General features: G+C 40.2%; 1 protein-coding gene across 2 annotated transcripts in view; it reads left to right on the top strand.

The window, feature by feature from the left end:
* The first annotated feature begins 4,073 nt into the window (after window positions 1-4,073).
* col15a1b (collagen, type XV, alpha 1b) overlaps window positions 4,074-21,961 on the top strand; it is a 44,989-nt gene continuing 27,101 nt past the window's right edge. The window contains exons 1-2 of one of the 2 annotated variants that reach the window (XM_041055919.1): window positions 4,074-4,183; window positions 4,471-4,535. In XM_041055919.1, coding sequence (XP_040911853.1) covers window positions 4,173-4,183; window positions 4,471-4,535 — 76 coding nt within the window. In that variant the 5' untranslated portion in view covers window positions 4,074-4,172. Of the gene's footprint in view, window positions 4,184-4,470; window positions 4,536-20,584; window positions 20,976-21,961 lie in introns of those variants that run through there. The other variant, XM_041055918.1, reaches the window with a different exon arrangement.

Here is a 21,961-nt window from a genome sequence, read left to right as displayed (position 1 = left end):
TCTAACTGTTACTGCTGTTTAAAGTTTGTTTATTTTTTACATAACCGTATCTCTCATTAAAAATAGATTTTCTATTGTAATATATGTCCAGAAGGATATATATTGTCAAATGGAATCTGTTCCTGTCTGACCCAGATGAAAGCCGAGCTGGATTGTTGTCACCTCTTACATAACTGGCCCAGGCTCAGTTTCCAAAACTCAATTTAATCCTAAAATCATCATTGTCTCTTGGCTCACAAAAGAACAAAGACAATTTTGGAGCTGCAGTAAGAAGCTGTTGGGAAACTTGGCCCAGGATAAATGGCTTCCTGTTTATCCCGCAGAGCGGTTAGCTGGGTCAGCACGCACAGAACAACAACAACAACCTACTCGGTCTGATGCTCTGATCACTGTCTGAACTACAACTCTGCTACACTGTCTGCTCTCTGTAATCCCAACTCTTTGCTCAGTGCAAAGCACAGGCTGAGATTCAGGACCTAATTTGACACTTTATTGTTTCCTCAATGACAATCTTGCCTTCTGCCCAGGATCCACTTAAAAAACACAAAGACCACAAGTGTCACTATGAAAAAAAAAAATCCCAGAGCTCAAGAAAAACAAGAGGGGGAAATGATGGGTCCACAGAGTCTTCATTTTTCTAAACGTAGAAGGTTTGATCATTGATGTTTTGCAAGATTATTGTCATGTTAAATTTCTTGCTTCTGTTGTTTAAGTTGAATTGAACTTGCAAAGAAGTGCTCCATGAAATCCTGCATGAAAAATGTGCTTTAAAAAATTATGTGCATTAGGACAGGTCGTGGGTGTGTTTTTTCCTGGAGACAGATCTCAGAAGGTTCAAAGTTTAAATACAGTATGTAGAAAGAGTAAAAGTAAGGCCTACCATGGCCTGTCCTCCGGGGCCTCTAGATATGACATCATCAACCCGAGACGGTCCTCATGACTGGCTCTGCACAGAGGCTCTTTGATTGGAGGGCCACATGTAGCCTACCATTTCCTAAAAGGCTACAAATGCACACAAACACATTCAATACATCAGTTACCAAGAAGAACTAGGTCAAGTTGACTCTTGTTCACAGTCAAATGCACAATGAATGTTTTGTCACAGGCCAGTTAAGTTTTAAGGCAAGAAGTCCCAACAGCTTAAAATCATGTTTATATATATACTGTGCATCCTTTTCTAGAAAGGTCATCTGCTGTAAAAGAAAGTGATGTTTCACATTTCAAGTGTCAATAGGACAACCAGAACCATAGACCATGTAGCATGTTGATCACCCAATGAGAGGAAAGCCCTTAACATTAGCACTGAGTCCATCATTTTGGCTCAGACCAAACTATATCAACAACCACTGGATGGATTGGCTTGAAATTCGCTCCAGACATTCATGTGCCACACAAGACCAATTGTAGTAATTCTGGGAATACGGTAACTTTTCATGTAACTTTACCATGAACTAAATAATAATAATGAACTAATAATGGTAAATATTATACCTGCTACATTTCAGCATGTTTGCATTGTCATTGTGAGCATATTAGCGTGCTGATGTTAGCGTTTGGCCCAAAGCATGGCTGTGCCAAAATACAGCTTCACAGAGCTAACCATGTCTGTAGACTGTAAAGGTGCCAGTACCTGGTCGAGTAACTTTGGAAAAAAGCTCAATTTCAGTTTCTATTCACAATAGAAAAGGACAATAGACAAGAAAGTGAAACACAATTTCTATATTAAGATGGTGCATTGAAAAAATCATTCTTTCTCTCAACAGTCCAGTTTCAACATTGAAAGGTAAAACACCAGATCTCAAATGGACACACAGGCCTACAGATTTTTGCACCTTCGGTAAATTACATGTACCATCATTCTCAATATATTCCCTCTGTTTAGTCCATATATCACTAGCCCACTCTTCTTTATTTTCAGCAATCACGAGTTCTCAAAGCAAACACCATGTTTATCACTGAGGCTGACCATAGCCATCATCTTCCTACAGCTTCCCCTGACCTTCCAGTTACATCTGAAGCTTCGGCTAATCAGCATTTTTAGAGAAACTATCTGAGAGCTAAATATGGGAGAAGAGCTAATGAGGGAAAACACAAGTGGATTAGGGAGGGAATGTAGTCTGCAAAGGCAGAGAAGAACAGAGGATGGGGGGGGGGGGGGGAGAAGAAAAGGGAGGGTGCCTTTCTCTCTCTTCAACCCATTATCATTCCAGCATCCGCTAATAGTGGGGTGTTAACATCACAACATGGGTAATTTCACTGAGACTCCCTGTGACCCTGTTAACCCCTGAAGCTTTGTCCCTGTTGGCATGGGAAAGAAATCCAGCACTAAGTGGGCAAGGTAATTTTGGGGGGCTCTGTTAAATATAAATATAAATAATAATAATAATAATAATAATAATAATAATAATAATCACTGGGAACTTAAGCAATTTCTTATTGGTCTGTCATTTCAGTGTAAAACACACTATAGTTCTTTTGATAAATTAGCTCTGTCTTTTGTGTCTCTCTAGTGTAATAACAGCAACCAGACGGTGTGGTGATTCACAAATGACATGTCAGAGTTAAATGACCTTTCTGGAGCAAACAGAGCCATGAATGAATCTCTTTTGAAAATATGATTACTTTTCAGTTTTGGAAACTAAACATTAACCAGCCAAAGGTTCAGTGGAGTATTTCAGCTAAATTTGAGTGAGGAAGACTTAACGTAAAATATTTAAAAAAGGAATATTATCAAGGCTCCCCTTCAACCCTCAACAATGGATGGATGGATGAATGGGTGGTTGTAGATGATTAAAGTGTTTGACTACAGAAGACTGTTATCACCTCCTTCAGACACCATTACTCATGTGCCTTTGACAATCGTACATAAAGTGATACAGCAGTTGGAGCATCTGTCTTCCATTGTGAGATGTATTTGTGAGTGAGGTGATATGTTGGTTGGGTTTACAAAACGTATTTGAATCAAATCCTCCAGGTTTGATTGGATTATGAAAAAGTGGGTGTGGCTTAGTGAATACAGGACTATATGGAGATGAATAACTAATATCCAAAAACACTTCAGTTGCACATTTTTAAGGGAATCTGAACATTTAAATTACAGCTGAACTACAGCTGGTCTTGTGTTATTTTGTAATGATGTTGCCCAGTCTTGTAGAGGAGAAAAAAATCTAGATTTAAAGTGAATTCTAGAACTTGAAAGAGGAAATCACACAATCTTCCTCTTCCAGGTAAAAAATTTGAATTACTGGGAGATAAAACACACCGCTGCTCAGTTTAATTTGATAATTAAGAAGGACTTTGGTGCTACTGCTTCACTTTGTCTGGTATGGTGTGGCTAATGTTGGCTAACTATACTAGAGCAACTGTTACACTATGCTTGACAACATGAGACCACATAGTATTATTTCAGCAGGGGAGTGGTTTGTTGCTTGGTAGAATATAATGAAGCTGCCATGTCGGATCTACTGTTACTGCACTGTACTAAATGGGAACTTGATGGCTACAGGGTATATAAACAGGGTGCATATACTCTAAGCAGGGGGTGGGAGGGGGGGCCCAGAAGCAAATCTTTGCCCCAGGGCCACCTAATAGGTTAATCCAGCTATGCTAATTGCTACTCATCCCTATTCATTGTTTCATTCATTCATTCTTCATTCATTCATTAAGTAAAGAGTGTTTTTGCATTTCCTTAACTTTTAGTTTAATTATTCCTTGTCTAATACAATTATCACAAAATAAAATGGTCTGAAAAGAATTGTAAAGCCAAATATTTTTGAGATAGATTCAGATAGATCAATAGATTTCACTTAAATGATAAATGCACACAGACAACATAAGAGACATCATATCACTATTAATGAAAGGAAATTGATTCGAGCAGCAGCTTGTTAGGAGAGAGGGTCTACTGAATGAGTGAGGGTGGAGGGTTTTTTTTTTCCTCCAAGGGAATCAAATTTCCCAACTCCGTGGGCCTTAGAGTCACTCAGCTCAGAACTGAGAGAGTCTTTGTACTGAGGGAGGGGGAGAGAGAGAGAGAGAGAGAGAGAGCAGTGTGATTTCAGGGCTGCGCAGACAGAGGGGCAGAGGGACCACGGAGTTTGCCCGAATTTCATCACACACATGCACTTGGAGTTCACTTCCAAATCTGGATTTTTACTCACTGAATCGCTAAAATGTTTCAAGGGTAAGACAATTTACACTCTACCTCTTTACTTTTTATATATTTCTATAATGAAAACAGTCTGAAATTTGTTTGACTTTACTAAACATTCATGCTTTTGTAAAACAGTTCAGCTAAGTTACACCTCAGACCTGTGATGTAGCAGCATATCTGCTGTGCACAACTTTTAAAGCACAGATTCTTCATTGACACAAAGCAACTTGCAACAATAGTTCAATTAAATTAATGTCTGCATCTTTACAAAAGTAAAAACGTTAAGTGTGGCTTCTGTACCTGATGTGTCCCCTCAGGTGGTCTCTTGCCCTGCATCTCGTCCTGCTGAGCTGGCTGGCCGCTGCCCTGCAGGTTATAGAAGGTAACATTCATGCTTCTGCAGTCCTTTCTCAGCACTGTAACTATAAAGAGATATACAGCAGAGATGGATCTTTGAGAGGAGAGAAGGAGGACGATAACTGCTGGGCAAAGAAGTGAAAGTTAGCTTTTCCTCATTTTGATGATATGGCCTGAACTAAGCTTTGAATGCTAATAGAAAGCAGACTGATGACCATGATGAAGGAATTAAATGTTATGTCTTTTTATCATCACATACATATATTTTACTGTCTCTGATGATACTGCTGCATTACTCAGACCACAGCCCATGTATAATAATTTCAAAGGGTCAGTAAAGTTACCTTGTAAAGGATATTTGTTTGGAATGTATAATTACTGACCATATGGAACCATTAGATTAAGGTCTTATCATCCAGACATACTTATTCTCTCATATGACTTCAGGAAAAAACACACCACAGTCATATCCCTTACTGTAATGCTGTGATTAGGCTTTATCCTATTTTATACACAGCGGATGGCACTAATTCTCCAGCTGGGTGCTTCTAAACCACTGCAGAAGAAGAGGGTGATCCAATTAAAAGAGCAGCAGTCAAACCGCAAATGCTGTAAAACATTGCAGACAACATGATGGAAATATGGCATTCATGTTTGTTTTGAGGATGGTCACTGTCTCCTCATCTCCCCATGCATTATGTTTTCATCAGCCAGCAATGTTTTCATCTCTCCAGTGGAGAGCATTTTCCACTCACTTATGCAAACTGAAAAAAAAAGAAACATGAAAGAACGGAAAGCTTGACAGGTAAAACTGAGGTCAATGAGGCTCAGCAAGCAGTCAGTTCCTTTATTGTTATGCTATAGGTTATTATCACATTATTTTCCTGTCTCTTATAAAAGCTGTTTCTTCTTCTTGGTCTTTAAAACAAATGCAGAGACACAGCAAAAATCCTTTTTCAGCCCTTTTGGGTGTAATAATACGAGAATCACAAAACACCACTGAAGACCCACTTGACCTAGTGGATTTATATGACTACAAAGACATGTAGGTGAACCAAGTCCAATCATGGCTCCAATCATCTTGACCTATACATGGTCATTTTAGGACTTCACTTCCTTTAAACTCTACCCCAGACAATTGCTGGCTAGACTGTGCATTTCCAGCTGTCACAACATTAAAGAAGTACTGGAATGATTTAGTTTTGCACAAAAGTGTTGGAATTACAAAAGTGAGATTTAAAAAAAAAATGGGGTCTACATTGAGACACCCTGACTTTTAGTCCCCTAGTATGGGTCAGACTCCAAAGGCACTGGCTCCTACATTCCCCTATAAATCAAGTTTTTTTATAAGACACTGCCTGAAACATAAACACCCACTTCTTTCATACTCCACGCCACACAAGGGTTATTGTGCTACCAATTTCTCCAAAATCATGTCCATCAGTGGGTAGTCTTTAATGACAACAAAATGGCTGGACTTAACTTTCATCAGTCATCCTCTGCTCTCACAGGCCCATTACAGGTCAATCCCCCTTTCCATCTACATTTTGACACCTCCATCTGCTATTGTGGTTTTCATTTAGTCACTCCCTGCTGTGAGACTTTTCTTATACAGCTCTGCAGGAGAGAGATAGTTTGTTTGTTTGGCAATAGACTCTGCTTCCTCTGCCCTCTTTATCCTGTGTGTGTGTGTGTGTGTGTGTGTGTGTGTGTGTGTGTGTGTGTGTGTGTGTGTGTGTGTATACAAGGAAGTAGCTGGAAGTGGCAGACAAGTCAAACGCTGCACCAGGGTGAGAGTGTTTAGTTTGTATGAGGGGGGTCACACTGAGCTTTGAAGTGAGATCTTGAGAACACACTCGATCCTGTGCCAGATTAAGTTGTCATGTTTTTAGTAAGTGTGTGAATGGCTGAGTTATGATTCGCACACTAAACACAGCTCATCACACTGTCGACTGCCAGAGGCTTGATGGTTATGAAGACAGCCTTGTGACTTAAAAATCATATGTTCAAATCCCTGAACCATTTTAGAATATTAAAGTCACATATCTGTTATTACCAATGTATCCTTGAGCAACATTTGAGCTACAAACTGTTCCATCAACCTTTTTTTTGTGACATAGTTTGCATTGGGAGGTGGGGGTTTGAGGTGGGTGGATGGCTTGACAAAACACAGGACTTTCACACAGGAGGCCGCTGTTCATTTCCCATGTTAAAGCTTCAACCAGTGTTGTTTCTTTTATCCATGACTATTCCACAACCTTAACTGTGGGTTTATTATTGTAACCATGACGACAAAGGACCTCAAACCTTTTAACCCAAACCAGGGTCTTTTTCCTAAACCTAAACCCCGATTTTGTGCCTAAATGTAACCAAACCAAAAGCTAATGTTTGGTGTTGTTACCATGATGACAAAGGTTCAGTACGTCTGCAGCTGGTACGTGTCTATGGCTTGCATTTGAGAGATGGGACAAGTAACCTATATATTCTTTTGGAGGACTGGTTGCTGTAAACATGTTCTCTGATTACCTGCATAAGCTGGTCTCTCTGAGTAACCTTGTTGCCCATCTCATCACCAGTAGCTGCTATGAGCCCAGCTGCAGGGTGACTCAGGAACTACATCCATGCTGAGCCAGATATATTCTAAAAGCATCCCTTTCTCTTTTTGGTTCTCTATTCATAATAAGACAGTGTTTATGACGCCTTTCTGAAAACTCTCTAGAGTTCAGAAATCTGAAAGTGTTGGCCTTGTGTTGAGTCATTTTCCTATTAATTGGCCATTTAAGTATGGACAGAGATCTTTACAAGGACAATTTAAATACACAATTGTGGATGTTTGTAGTTTTCACACTTAAACAGTGTTTTCAGATTTAGCATGAATTTAGATTTTGCCTTAAGAACGAATTTAGTCTCAGTTTCATGCGTCATCATTGCTGTCTACATTTCCAGACATGAAACACAGAATTCTGTCTTAGTGTTTTCCACACTCCAAACTTTGCTCTGTGCCCCCAAGAGCACTCTTATTCCTGCCTCCAGGAACCTTCACTTTCCATTTACTGTTGGTTGAGTTGCTCTGAAAGGATTCCATGTTTAGCCAATATAAATGATTGTGAGGTGAGCCCAGTGGGAGTCTGTTTTGGACGAGACGCTCGTGGGTACAGTAAAACCTAGTCACATTATTTTACTGTTGACAGTTTAAGTCCAGTTAGGGTTGAAATCCTCGATGACAACTGTATTTTAGTTCTGTCAGTTGCTGAATGTTTGCTTTATGAACTCACTTTAGCTCCGGAAAATGATTTTTTTTTCTGCTGTCAAAAACACATTTTAGCTTTCTCCTTTTTATTCACATTCAGTTGCCCGTGATATTTCACTATGTTTAATTTTACCTGCGATCCTGTCAACCGTTTCCACTCTTGACCTTATTTGGTCTCTGATGTTGCTGGAATAAAACACCCACCAAGCTCCATTTAGTGTTTTATGAGTCTAAAAACCTGGCAGGCGAGCATGTCATAGAAGTGTATGAAAGAGCTGTACCTAAATGTCTTCAGTATATTGGAGGCTTGAACGCCCTCACTGCAGCGGCGTCCTGTCTGGAATGTGCTCATTGAGCCAGAGTGACTTTGATTTGAACACAGCTGGACACAATGGGCCAACTGTAAAAGGTGTCATTGCTGTATGTGTGTAACGGTCAGCTCTATGGGATTTTAATGGGCAAAAAAAAAAAAAAAAAACTCTGACTGGAAACTGTAAAATAAGAATGGGTGTTTCTTTTGGGGTTTTTTCCCTTTCTGTTGAAAACGGTCTCGTATTTTCCATGATGTGATTCTCACTGAGGTGATGTAGTTTCTCAGTGTGTTTGTGCTTGGGCTCAAAACGAGGAGAGAAAAAAGCTCCTGTGTTGTTGCAGTGAGAATAAAACCAATATCGGAAAGCATTTATTCAACTGACCTGATGCTTTTTTAAGATAGAACGGCAGATTTACAGCTCCTACTTTTATGGTTTTCAGAAAGGAAACATTTAACTGTCACTGGGTGGCTGTTGTTGTTGTTTGGGTACACTGTTTCCATGGTTACTATTTAAAAAGTTGGCTATGAATCATTATCATTGTGTATCTGTTCCACACTATCTATGCTCTGGGGCAAGAAACATACAAAGAAAGTCTTTTTACTAAGTGAGAGATCTGTAATACGTCATTTACATTTCTGTTTATGTGCAAACTATACGCCTGTCATTTTAGCCTGATATTGGTTAAGAGAACAAGATATGCAATCAAATCAAATTATATTTAGGGCTCTGACTAATAATTATTTTTACTATATTGATGATATAGGATTAGACCATTTTCCTAATTAATCAATCAATATTTCTCTATATACAACCAATGTGTTTCTCATGTAGGACTTGTTGCTCTTCAGCCCACAATCATCCACAGCATCTAGACTGTCTGCTGATAATTCAGTGAAAATATTTAAATGACTGCTGACTGCTCTGTGCAGAGATCAAAGTGAGTTTAGAGAGCTGATGAGATGAAATTATGAGGTCCCAGTCATTACCTGGCAGACTGACTATCATAACCTGACCAATGAGGAACAGGGAAACATGGGCAGGGTGTTTCAGGGATTGTAAGACTCAAATTTCACCTGCTTTGCTTTTTCCACTTTGATTTTTCCTACCTGTCTTCATTAGGCATTAATCTTGAATTAAACATGTTTGTATTGGGCTTCATTAGTAATGAAGAGTAAAATTAGAATTGTCATTCTGCAAATCAATGGACATCCATACTGCCATTACTAATGCACTAATTTTGTACAAAGTAATGTCTGTATTATCAGTTCTGAATCAGATGCATGCGGTACCTGCACTTCTAACTGTACAGCAAATCCTGTGGAATTTTACGACATTTGCACCTGTAGAAGATCTGAATGATTGAAATGTTGCAGTAATAGTAAATTTAAAAAAAACAGTGGGAGCACAGAACTATTCTACTTTTGCTACATTTTGTTATGATCAGACATTGAAAAAACAGGATTCCTGTCTTGATTTTATGTGAGCAACTGCTCTGACATGCATGCGCAACATCATGTTCACTTTCTCACTTTGAGGTAACCTAACTGCCCGAGTTTAAAGGGGGAGGTTGAGTACACTGTCTTTCTGTGTGTGTGTGTGTTTATACTCAGGTATGCTTTTTGCATATTTGGCTCTGTGGCTACTGAAATTATGGACCTTCTGCAGTTTGCTGACGAGAGGCAGTTTCTGAATAAACACACACGCACACACACACTTTTCCCTTTGAGGACAAATCTGCCTGTTAAGACTCTAAATTACTTACAACACACACCCATCTTCATGATGTGACCTCTCTGCTCTCTGTTTGTCCTCCATGTGGAATGCTATGGATTAATCTGGCAGCACTACGTTTTCTCAATTCCTCCGCTGGATAACACTTAACACTACAACAGCAATTCACAGAGAACAGAAATATCCTTCTCATGAAGAAGCATGGAGCTGTAAATTTGCAGAAAGTTTAGTAGAAACTTGAGTAGAAATGAAACTACTGATGCAGGAAGAGAATTCACATTTCATTTGATTTTATCTCAGTTTAAATGATTTTATTTTTGAAAGAAGCTCTGCCTGCATGCAGCTTTTGTTTTGACAGTCTGTGTCACAGCTGCCCCATGATTATTTACCTTTGGATTAGACAGAGCAGCTCAAATCCTTTTCCTCCACTTATCCCCTGTCATTCCCCGAGGCGGTGTGGATGTGCCGCTGAGTGCCAGCTCTTTAGTCTCTGTTTTGGTTTTCGGAGCTCCTAATGAGTAACAGTATATTGCAGCTGACCAAGCCTCTGAAAAATGTGCATTGAGAAAGCTGTTGGTCAAACATTAACAGTAACACTCACAGTTCAGAGAAAATGAAAAGGACATGAAACTGAAATCGACTGGACTGTAAAACCAAACTTATCAAGAACTTGCTTTACCTGAATTACTATAAAAAATGTTACCAGTAAATTGTCATGTAGGCCTTTAACAGTGAGATAAGCCTTTGGATAAATCTACCTGCTTGTGCTGCTCTATAGGTGTGTCACTAGATCCACTGACAGGAAAAGGATGGAGGAAAATGATCACACTGCACAGCATTTTACTTTGAGACAACAGTGAATATCATGGCGAGTGTTCAGTGGGTGGATGTCAATAGATGGTATGGTGCCAGAGGGACTGTGGGGGGGGGGGGGCATGAGATAATATTTTCCTGTCACATTTCTCTGAAGGTTGTCTTTCATTCCACACAGTTCACATCAAATGTCTGTCACAATGCACAATGTGGCGCGCTTCCAAATTACAACCACATAATAGACTGAACTGACCTGCAGGACTTCACGGTACCGTGAACACATTCGTTTGTCATATCGACGGAGATTCACACCTCACACTGTGACTGTGATAGTGACACTTTGCAAAAGTGAAAGAATTCCCCATTACTGTGCCTCCCCTGTGTTTCATTAACATTCGTATTAGAGGAGGAGACCAGTCGAAGTGAGAAACTCCGAGGGGGTGTTTGCTCTGAGAACAACACTTGCAGCTGAGCAAACACCCCCAACACACACACATGCAAACACACAGTCTCACAGTCAAAGTCCTGTGCCTTATACATGCATATGCAGGATGTAAGCGGATGTAAATAGCATAGCAACTTGTATCTATGATACCACAAATTTAGAGAAACTACTTTATTGACTGGCTTGGTTGGACACAGATGACGTTATCTTAAATTTAAACTTGTTAAGTGCACAAGAAGAAATTAAATATAATGCATTCTACTAATTTCTTTAGTACTAGTGCTTTAAATTGTGAGAATGCATTTACAACATATATATATTTAATACTTTCATGTACTATAATCAAAACAGCCAAAGTTCTTGATAACATCAATACTGTTTGCCAGTGCGACCAAATGTTTGATTTAACATAATATTGAATGCAATATAAAATATTTTGATAACACATTTAGCAAGGAGTGGTTGAAGCTCATGCCAGGTTTTGCAGCTCATATCAGTCTGTGTCTACCTCTCTGCCTGTCTATCTTTCTCATCGTATTGTCCCTCTGCGTCCAGCTGTCCCACTCATCTCAGCAGGCACTAACACATGGAAGAAAAAAACAAAAAACTTCACTGGGCTGCACATCGGACGACCTCTTTGGCTCTCTGTGTGTCTGTCTGTCTCTAAATGAGTATGCATTTCAGAGGGTGAAGTAAGGGTGAGAGGATGACAGGGGGTTGGGGGGGTGGAGGAATGGGGTGAACGCCAGGGACACTTGATGTAATGGAAACTGTCCTTCTGCAGATGTCCACCTCTGACCTCCTAACAGCTCCTAACAATGCATTCTTTGATCTGAAATATGTTGTGGACCTTACAGTGTGGCATTGAGTGAACTTGTGTGTAATGTGTGAGCGTGTGTGTGTGTTCGAAGTCAGAAGTTCATCTGTAGCGTTAGCCAAGTCAATTGGTCATTGTCTTAATAACTTGTGGATCGGCAGACAGCCTGTAATCCATTAAACCAATCAGCTCCCATGTAGCAGAGCCTGAGCTGCAATCACATGCTACTTCAACCTAACACTAATTTAATTCAAACGTATGACTAAAATTTTAAAAAGCACAAAACCATAACAGTTGGCAGCTTACTGTCATTGTATAAATTTATGTTAGAGCTGCACCAGTATATGTTTGTATCTTAATAAGGGATCATATTACTCAGTTTAATGTGTCACTCATTGTGACAGACCAACAGAAAATTATGACCTAACCAGCTTTTAGGAGCATTTAATGTTCGTTTTGGTTTAATGGCCCACAACTAAACAGTTTTGGTTCAGTCTCAATTCTCTCATGAATATGTGTCGAGCAGCAGCATGCAGCTGTTTGACAAACAGATAGTACACTACCTCCTCAGGGGTGGGATGGACATTTTGATGGTCCACCAGTCCTCACTATTGTGTACAAAACTGCCACTCAGATGTATTTTGGCTGCTTATTAAAGTCGAGGTGCTGGAGCACTGTTCTGGATTATTACATCCCATTTTAACCCCTGGTGATATGGTCATTTTTATTAATGTGACATAGCACTGTGCATTTATAATAATACCTGTGGAGGTTAAAGGTCACATACAGAACAGAATGTGGAGGTCGCTTCGATTTTTGCTAAAGGACACGTTAGCAGGATGGATAGTTGTCCACTCAGTAAGATTTAGACCACTTAAAGATGGAGGAAAGCTAACCAAAGTTACATAAACCAAATTTAATCTCAACCACATTTCTAATTTTGTCTAGTGAACTGTGGCCCTGTCCAGACCTGACAGTAACATGAGTCTCGGGTGATCTGATCACAAAGCATCTCCACGTGTGTTTTGATCGCTTGTGATCGGATCTCGCTTCCTTGACCTATATGCAAATAAACAGGCACATCAGATCTGTTTGCAAAGACCAAATGATTTGTTGTTTTTAACCGACGAGCAATGCACTTCCTGTGCCTAGTCTTGGGTGCATGCACACCTGTACTTAGAGCTGTCCACTTGTGATCGGATCACCCGAGACTCGTGTTAATGCCAGGTCTGAACAGGGCCTGTGTTTCTTTCTGAGGCCGTGTTGTGCTGGCCCTATGACTCCTCTAATGCGGCTTCCTGCCCCAGTCATTATCCACAATTATCTTAATGTTAGAGATGCAGGCTTTCATCAAACGCACACAGGTTTTAAATTTATTTAAACGTTAAGATAAACAGGGGAGTTGTTAGTGTCAATCTCTCCCCTCTTTTCTGACTGATCCATTTGAATAACACTACCTGCTCTGACCAGTGCTCAGCTGCCACTATTAGGTGTAGAACAAGCAGATAAAATAATGTCTATGCTTAGACAATGAAAGTCCAGAGCTGACCTGTTGTTTTGAATGAGATGTTTGATAGCATTTACTGTAGCCAGCACAAACAGTACAACATGATGTGTCATTCAGCACGATTCAATCTAGATTCCACTTACGCATGCTCTGCTGGCTCTGAATGGGGGCTGTGACTCATAATGGTACATGCACATACTCTGATGATGAACTAAGATTTGTAAGCTCGAAAACAGGAGAAGCCACTGTCTAGAAAGAAGTCAAGTACTTGTACCATGTCAAAGTCTAGGCCTGTGGCGTCTGTGCTTTAGGTTCCTCTTTGGATGTGTGTGTGTGTGTGTTTATGTGTGTGGGCAGGTCAGATGTTTGGGTTAAACCTACCCTCGGGTCAAACTCTCCTTCTGATAACCTCTCTGACTCCCAATTTTAACCTTATCTTTTCTTGTCCTCTGTCCTTGTCCTCCGTTCTAAATAAGATCTCTGCCAGTCTCTCTACTTCTTTTTCTCTTCTTCTGTCCCTCCCTTACCCTGCCCACCCTCCCCCTCTTTTCCCATGCAGAGGACGGCATTAAATAGGCACGCTTGTATACACAGGCTACTGCTATTGCTACTAGTACAACTACTCAGATGATGGTGATAATCCTGCTTCTTTTACTGCTGCTGATAATTGTGCCAACAACAACACTAGGTGTGCATGTGCAGGTAGTAATGCAGTGAAATGTTTACACTGCCAGGGTTTAGTAGTTCTGTGCGCTGTCTGTGCACAAAGTGATGTTGGATCACGTACCAACATTTTTGATTGTTTTCAAAATGTAGGGAAGTGACGGCAAAAGCCTCAAACTCGTTCTCTGCGCACACACGTCCCTCTGCCTGCAGGTAGTTCCTTTGTCTTCACTGAGGTTCGAGGTTGAGCGGGAGGTTCAAAGAGCGTGAGTGTGTGTTACTGTGTGTGTGTGTCTGCGCGTGTGCATGTCTAACATCATCTCTAACATTCCAGGGATTCTTAGTCTCCCACCTGCCGTCTCCGGACACAAAAGAGGTTTCGATTGGACGGAGGGATCCTGTCCCGCTCGTAGGGTCACTGCTGAACCTTAACTGTGTGCAGAGCCACAGCTAGAAAGTGCTGCTGCCACTCAGTGATGAAGTTGTAAATTACAAGTTGGATAAACCAAGATCTCCAATTTACGTGTCATACATAGAAAGTAATGTAAGACATGCTTTCATGAAACAATTAATCTATGATTTTCACATTTACAATATACAAATTACATTAGTTATTAAACATATGAAATGAAGTGTTTTTCTTCTTATGATTTTGGAGAGGCACGGTGGAAAACACTATTTTCATTGGGTTTCATTCATGCTCTCTTTAGATTTTAGCTGCTGGTTATCTTCCCTTTTCTCTCCATGAAATTGCAAGTTTATTTATGCAAGTTTTTGTTATTTTTTTAGTCTGTCCAGTCTATGGTTTATTCATTTTCGCATCTATCACAGGTCATATCTAGATTTCAGTCAGTTTCCTGTACTTTCCTGAAGCTTCCTCCTGTTTTTGGCCAGTGCACTGGCTTCATTAGTCATGTTATTGATGCATATCAGCCACTTTATTGGCTGCATTAGACTAAATGTGGATAGTGACTCACTACTACACATAATGGTTGTGTTAGCTCTTAGTAGCTTAACAGCCTTTCCTTGGCCAGTCCTTCCAAAAAGAACATATAAATGTAGTACATTTCCTGACTGAACATGGCCTTGAAATATGAAATGAAAACACATTGTAGGAGGAGAGGAAGAGGATGGGAGGCAGGGAGGGAGAGGGAGGAGGAGGTGCATCAGAAAAACAGCTTTGCAACACAGGCTCCATTGACTGCTTGGCCTAGTGGCTACAGTGTGCATGTGTGTGAATGTCTGAAAATGTGTTTGTGTGGTATACCCTTACCTGAGAACAGGTCCACCTCTGTTGACCTTTTGCAGCCCGCCCATCTAGCTTTCTGGTTTTAGGGTTGGTTAAGAGGATGTGTCAATCAGACCTGTTGGGGTAGAGTAAAATATACAGTCACACACACACAAACACACACAAAAGAAAAACAACACAAAAAGCCCCTTTGAATTGCACAGATGAGTTTGTGCTTGTTTGACAGAGCCAGTTAAAAGATGTCGCTAGCGTCCAAAGCTGAACGTTGTAGTTGAGCTTTTGAGCTGAACTAATCAATTAGACTTTGGGGACATTTGTTTGCTGATTAGAAAAGTTGAAAAATGTTTTAAGAATTGTTTTCTTAAAAAAAAAAACAAAATAAAACAGATTGTTAGCAACTTCTTAGTGACCAGTAAATGAGTACTTGTGTTGTTCTGGCACAAAAACACTGACCAGTGAGCCAAAACCTCTCTCGCTCTAATTGGCAGAGTGGACTGACTTGTACATTAACACACAAAACCAAGAACACATACACATGTAGGACTTATGAAGACACAGAAACAGGACATGTGACGGCTTTGACCATCATCTTTGAATTGGACAGCTAAGTATTACAGAAATACAGAAATACTATCAGTCTACTCACAGTTTATTTGTTTTTCAGATCTACCTTTTAATATTAGCACAGACACCTTGCACGGCTAAATTCTACAGGACTATTTCAAACAAGTGAAATATTTTCAGATAGGTGTGGTGTTTCATTAGGCATTAATGATTCCCATCCCTGTTTGTTTAACGTATCCCCACAGCACCATTAGATGAGCTCAAGAACCTCCTCATGTGTGCATTTGAATTTAAACCAGATCTCATCTAACTCTGCTACTTGAACATTGGTTTTGTGGTAACTAGTTTTTAATGCAACACATAATAATCCTGGAATTTTCAGTGTTTAGGTTTTGTTTTCTTTCAGTAGGTTTGTTCAAGGCAGAAGCTTGATGTTTCACTTATTTGTCACGTACTTTAGTTTATCTATTCAGACATATCTGCTGTCTTGCAAACTAGCTGCCAGGCACTCTGAGTTGTTGTGTGTGGTGTTACTCTTAACTCAGGTTAATGGGAGGCATTTCCTATACACTCATCCTAACTTAGCTGGCAGTTTATTGGTGATTGTGACAATAGATTGAGGATTTGCCTCAAACATTTGGTAATCCTATTTATTTCCCCCTTAACACAAATATATTGATATGCTAAACCATAATTTCTTTCTTTTTTTTTATTAGTGACCTTATTAAGTATAATGTTGGAAAATTTCAGTCTAATTTTATTCAACTTAAACCTTGAAATTAAAACTAATAGGCTGGTAAATTAATAGTTTCACTTCATGGACCTACAAACACACTTAGTGTGATCATGTGTATGACTTATTTTGATTTGACAATGTCTGATAGGGTTACATGACTGAGCATGACTGACTTGAACTACTCTCACATGCATTACTGTTTATGACCACTAGGTGTCAGAATGCCAATATACCAACAAGGCTACAGGTACTTAGTGTTAGATACTGCCAAAATGCAATGCTTACTATTGCTATGTGGCCCCAGTCCATGCATGGCCTTTTAATGTAATAAGCATATCATTCATGTTTGAGGAGAAAAAAATAAATTATTGATTTAACAGGGACATATTTTGATTTTCAAAGTGACATGTATAAGTATCAAAAACATCAAACAAATATTAAAATGCCCACAAAGTTAATTCCATTAGATGTGTGCTTGAAATTATGTGATTCATTATGAAATTGTATGTCAAACTTTTCTGAATTCTCCTGAGGTTAGGGTTAGGGCCACTTAACTGGTCATTTCTGTGAATAAATTCATAGCATCACCCGTGCGATTGGCTGTGACAGTAAACCAATTAGAGTTTATTGTTGGGGCGGTTGCTAGGTAGAGCGGGAAGTGAGAGAGAGGTGAAGGGTGAAAGGGTTATTCTTCCTGGAATTCAGAGGCCCTAAATGGGGTCACCCCATAAAGAAAAAAAGTGGGTCTGAAAATGCTCATAAGAATGTGGTAGCTTATTCAAAATCCATTATTATTATTGTATTGACTGAGGATGTCTTAGTCATTAGTAATAAGTAATAAGTTTGTATATCTTTTCAAACAATAATGGCATTTGTAAATATAGTTTTATATTAACAATGGATAAAATAATGGATATTAACAATGAGTCAAATTACTATGTGCTCAGTCGAGTATCAAACTAACAGACAGCTATCACTGCACTTTTCATCTCCCGTCAGTTCTATGGTGCTTTTTAGAGTCTTTCAGCTCATTGTTTTGGTTTTGTGTCCCTCAACTTTTACTTTTTTGGTTCACTGTCATTACTCTGATGAACTCCATCTTCAGTCCCTGGAGGCAGCTTTTGTTCAGCTAAAAAGCTCTGATAAATTCACTATATTCACGGCACCTAATGATAATGTTAGAGATAATGTTAGCAACTAACTGGTGAACCATTTAGCATCTATAAAATAAATACTGCTTTAAAGACTTAACCTGTTGTCATTATGTCTTGTATAATTGCTAACCATTAAAGTCAGAAACACCCCCCTCCGACCACGTCAGCATAATAGGACCCAGAGAAGGGTCAGTGGTTGGTAGGAGGTTGAGGGACTATAATTATACAGTGCATAGCTAGGATGCTGTGTGTGTGTTGGTATGACATGCCAGGTTTCACTGTGGTGAAGCATCAGGGCTGTCTCCCCCCCATGCTTATCTTCCTGACCCCCTCTAACCCATCCTCACCCCATCCCATTCCACACCCCCTCAGCCCTGGCTAATCCATGACTAATCAAGCTTCTCCCCCTGGGGGGTTTCCTCCCTCACCCTCTCTTTAAACCTTAAACCCATCATCTGCTCCATTAGAGACCACCCCACCCTGTTTTTCCCACAACTGTTTATGTGTTAGTGTGTTCTGACCAGCATGGCTCCCAGGGTCTGATGAAAATTTGCCAATATAGCTCCTACAACCAACAACCCCCAGGTAAGGCAGTTAGAAGAAAGACCAAGGGAATGGAGGGTGATATCACAGGAAATAGGAGTAAGAAGTGAGAGTGCTACGTATATGAGTGAAATAAGTTAATCGGTGTTTTTCATCCAGTTTTCATCCAGTCGCACTAGTTAGGAGCATTTTCTATAGAACTGGGCAGCCAGCAAACCACAAACAATGTGTGCGCAGTCAACAAGCTTTCAGCTGAGAAAAGTGGGCCATGGCTGTTTTTTTCTTTCCTTTCACACTGCCCACACTCATAAAATACCATCCAATAACACAGTGTGAATCGTGTGTTTTACATTTACTGTGTGAGATGCTACAAGAGAATTGAAAAGGCAAGTCAAGAAATGCTGTTTTTTTTTTGATGCCGTGATTGGCTGAGTTAGACCAATTGTTTAGCTTTCATTAAAAATAACCATTAACATTTTTTTTTACACAGTGGTGGCTATAGCTGCTCACCCTTTAAGCATATCAATACATTATTTTCTGTAATCTGAAATTTATATACAACTGCAAACTTTGGAATAAAGCAACTTTCCCAGCTGAGTGATTTCAGTTTAGCTTGATGTGGGTTTATTATTTAAAGTTGCATTAATTGATTCTGGCCACCAGGCGACATAAAAACATAAAAACAGCCTGCCTTAGAAAACAATTCACAATGTACACATCTTAAGTTAGTCAGCAGACGTGTTAATGTAAATGTAAAAATCTGGCACACTGTCACACTGTCATGTCCTACTAAAACAGAACCATCATTAATGATAACAACCAAAACATACTTAGCATGACCACACCCATAATGATAAAGTATCAGCCTGAACAAACACCTCCGCTGAATTCCCCATCCTCAGCAGCACTCCAGCCCTGATCCTGGACCTCACCAAACATTTAGAGAAGAACAATAGAACAGAACAGGCTTCCCTTTGTCATCATCAACACGGGGCCTCTGTCCCCCTCTCTCTGACCAGTGAGCTGCAGCAGAGAAAAATGTTTCCATCTAACTATTATTTTCCATCTTAATTTTAGTTGGGTGACTAACGAATGTTAAGGGTTACCTAGTTAAGCCAGTTTTTAATGCATTATCTGACTTTAAGAGCAAGTCAAGTGTTTTAACAAACATAACAAATTGCAACAAATTGCAACAAATTAAAGACAGATGCAAATCAAGGAAAACTCACTTTCATTCAAGTTTCAATCTTCAACCTTTAGTTTACAGGAATAAAACTGAGAAAGTTTCAGTGCAAGGCTGGTTACAGGTCTGATACTTAGTTATGGAGATGAACATTATAATTGGTCAACAATTATCCGTCTTGTTTTCAAGACTGATGAGTCAGATCAGCCTTTCCTGTTATGCTTATTTAAATCAGAGATAAGTAAGACATGAAGTTGGATGAAAGAGCAGGGAATTTATTCCAGGGAATTGTATAGATGCGACAATATTCGCTCTTTTTAATTGACTCGGGGTGCTGTCCTTTTGACATCTCTGTTATATGAGCTGCTGCACAGCAACAGAAAAAGGAAACAGAGGATGGCTGACAACAAAGATGTTTCAGCTGCAGCACTGTGAATGATGCACCTTTTTCTAAATCAGTGCACCTGTGTGTTGGTGAGACTGACAGGCTGTTCATACAGTGTGACGAGAGACCAAGAGACAACAAGTTTGAACCAGGGAACACACACAGATGGGAGGAGAGAGAAGAAAGGAGGAGGAGGTGGAGGGAGGAGTAGTGAACTAACTAACTCTCTAATCTGCCTGTCTGAGAGAAGAGGGGAGAGAAAATCAAGTCGGCTGCGTTGTGGAGTGCCAGAGGAGGGGGGAGTCAGTAATTACACAGGGAGAGAGGAGGGAAGGGAGAGGAAAAAAGACAGAGATGACAGGGAGTTAGAGACAGCAAGAGACAGAGACGGACGGAGAAAGCGGGGACATAACGAGAGAGGAGAAGAAGAAGAAAGAAATGTGAGGACACACCAGAGAGGACAGTAAGAGGCTGAAAAGTCGTCCCTTGAATACTTTTTTGTGACACCGGATCTCCTAAAGTTTTGAGATTTACTTTCACACACTCTGTAGGATTCTGCATGTGCAAGTAGTGCTGTGTGCCTGCTCTCATAGCTGGAAACGCAGCACCTGTCATTGGCTATATGCCTGTTTGCACGTGTGCTATTTTGTGGCCACAGTTAACCGGATCAGTGAGCATCAGTCTGTGTGTTTGGACACAATTGTGAGACACAGAAAGACGATGGGAGCCCTTCGCCTCTCTCTTGCTCTCTTCTTCCTCATCTCCTCTCCTGTACAAGCACAGTGGTGGAGTTTACTCTGGGCAAGCCCCAAAACCAGCCCCAGCTCTTCTCCTCCCTCCGTTCCTCCCTCTGTCTCCTCTCCATCCATCACCTCCCCGGGCCCTTCTGACACCCCGCGGACAACAGAGCTGGTGGGAAAGGAGAACGGGGTGATGGAGAAAACAGTGGAGGGTAGAACTAAGACAGAGGGGTCTGTTCTGGCTCCTACACCCAGCCCAAGAGTATTAATCTCTGGCACTGCAGAACCTGGGATGCTACCCCCAGAAAAGAGTGCAAGTGGAGGCAGCAAAACCAGGTCCCAGTACAAACCACTGAAACACTGGAAGAGTGGTGAGTGTGATAGAGGTGTTGAAGACAAGACGCATTAAGAGTTTTTCATCACTTCAGATTCCTTTCGTAAGATTTCTCACTAGCACAAAGATTCTAAGGGTTGGTTCCAGTTGCTACTATTGGAAATCAGAGGTTAAATTTGCATTGTGTTTATAGCAGGGAGTCCAAACCTCTTTGATTTGTGACCCTTGAAAGAGAAGTAATGTCTACATCCCTTTTCTTTATCTATACTACGTGATGTTCTCTAATGTAAACCAGCAGCTCACAACACAAAAGCAAAGATTAATGAAAGTTTCAGAAGAATGGGCATAAATTTTGTAGCAGAAATGTATTTTCCATCTTGTTTAATATCCTGTTCATCATCTCTCAGGTTCACTGGATTAGATCACTCAAAGAGTGATCTAATGAATCACTCTAATGATCCAGTGAATCAAAAAAAAAAGCCCTTAAACCTGTACTCATTTTATTTTTTTGGCCACTTGGGGGCAGCAGAAACAAATTGGAAACACTGAATTATTTTTCCCTCATTGTTAGAAAACAGTTGCACATCCAGTACACAGAGGCAAACATTTGCATTTTGTGGCCACAGTTACAGAGTGAACCAAAACATTAAAGCTGCAGGACATAAATCAAAACTAGTGAAAGGAAAGATGCTAAAATTCTGACATCTGCAGAGTTGCTGGTACTCTGTGGGTTTGTCACCAAGGGCAACCCCTTTTTACAGTCCACTTAGTGGTTTAACCATTTTTAATTGGAAAAGGAAATTCAAGGGAATCTGTGTGAGTGATAGAGCTTTTACTGTCCGCCATCCTGTTTTTTAGTGTAATTGATCGTCCACATTCACTAACCTCAGATTGCCTGTCATTGATTCAGTACGTCGTGTTGCTGGGTCAGTGATTCAGTCCCTTACCTACACTAGCTAAACTTTAAACTTCATCTTGTATCTTGAACTTCCCCGAGTCATGCCCCAGTGTGTCTCATGAAGC

The sequence above is a fragment of the Toxotes jaculatrix genome, chromosome 14, assembly GCF_017976425.1.
Source record: "Toxotes jaculatrix isolate fToxJac2 chromosome 14, fToxJac2.pri, whole genome shotgun sequence".
NCBI lineage: Eukaryota > Metazoa > Chordata > Actinopteri > Toxotidae > Toxotes > Toxotes jaculatrix.
The sequence above is the reverse complement of the archived record's forward strand: the minus strand, read 5'-3'. Positions and strand labels throughout refer to the sequence as shown.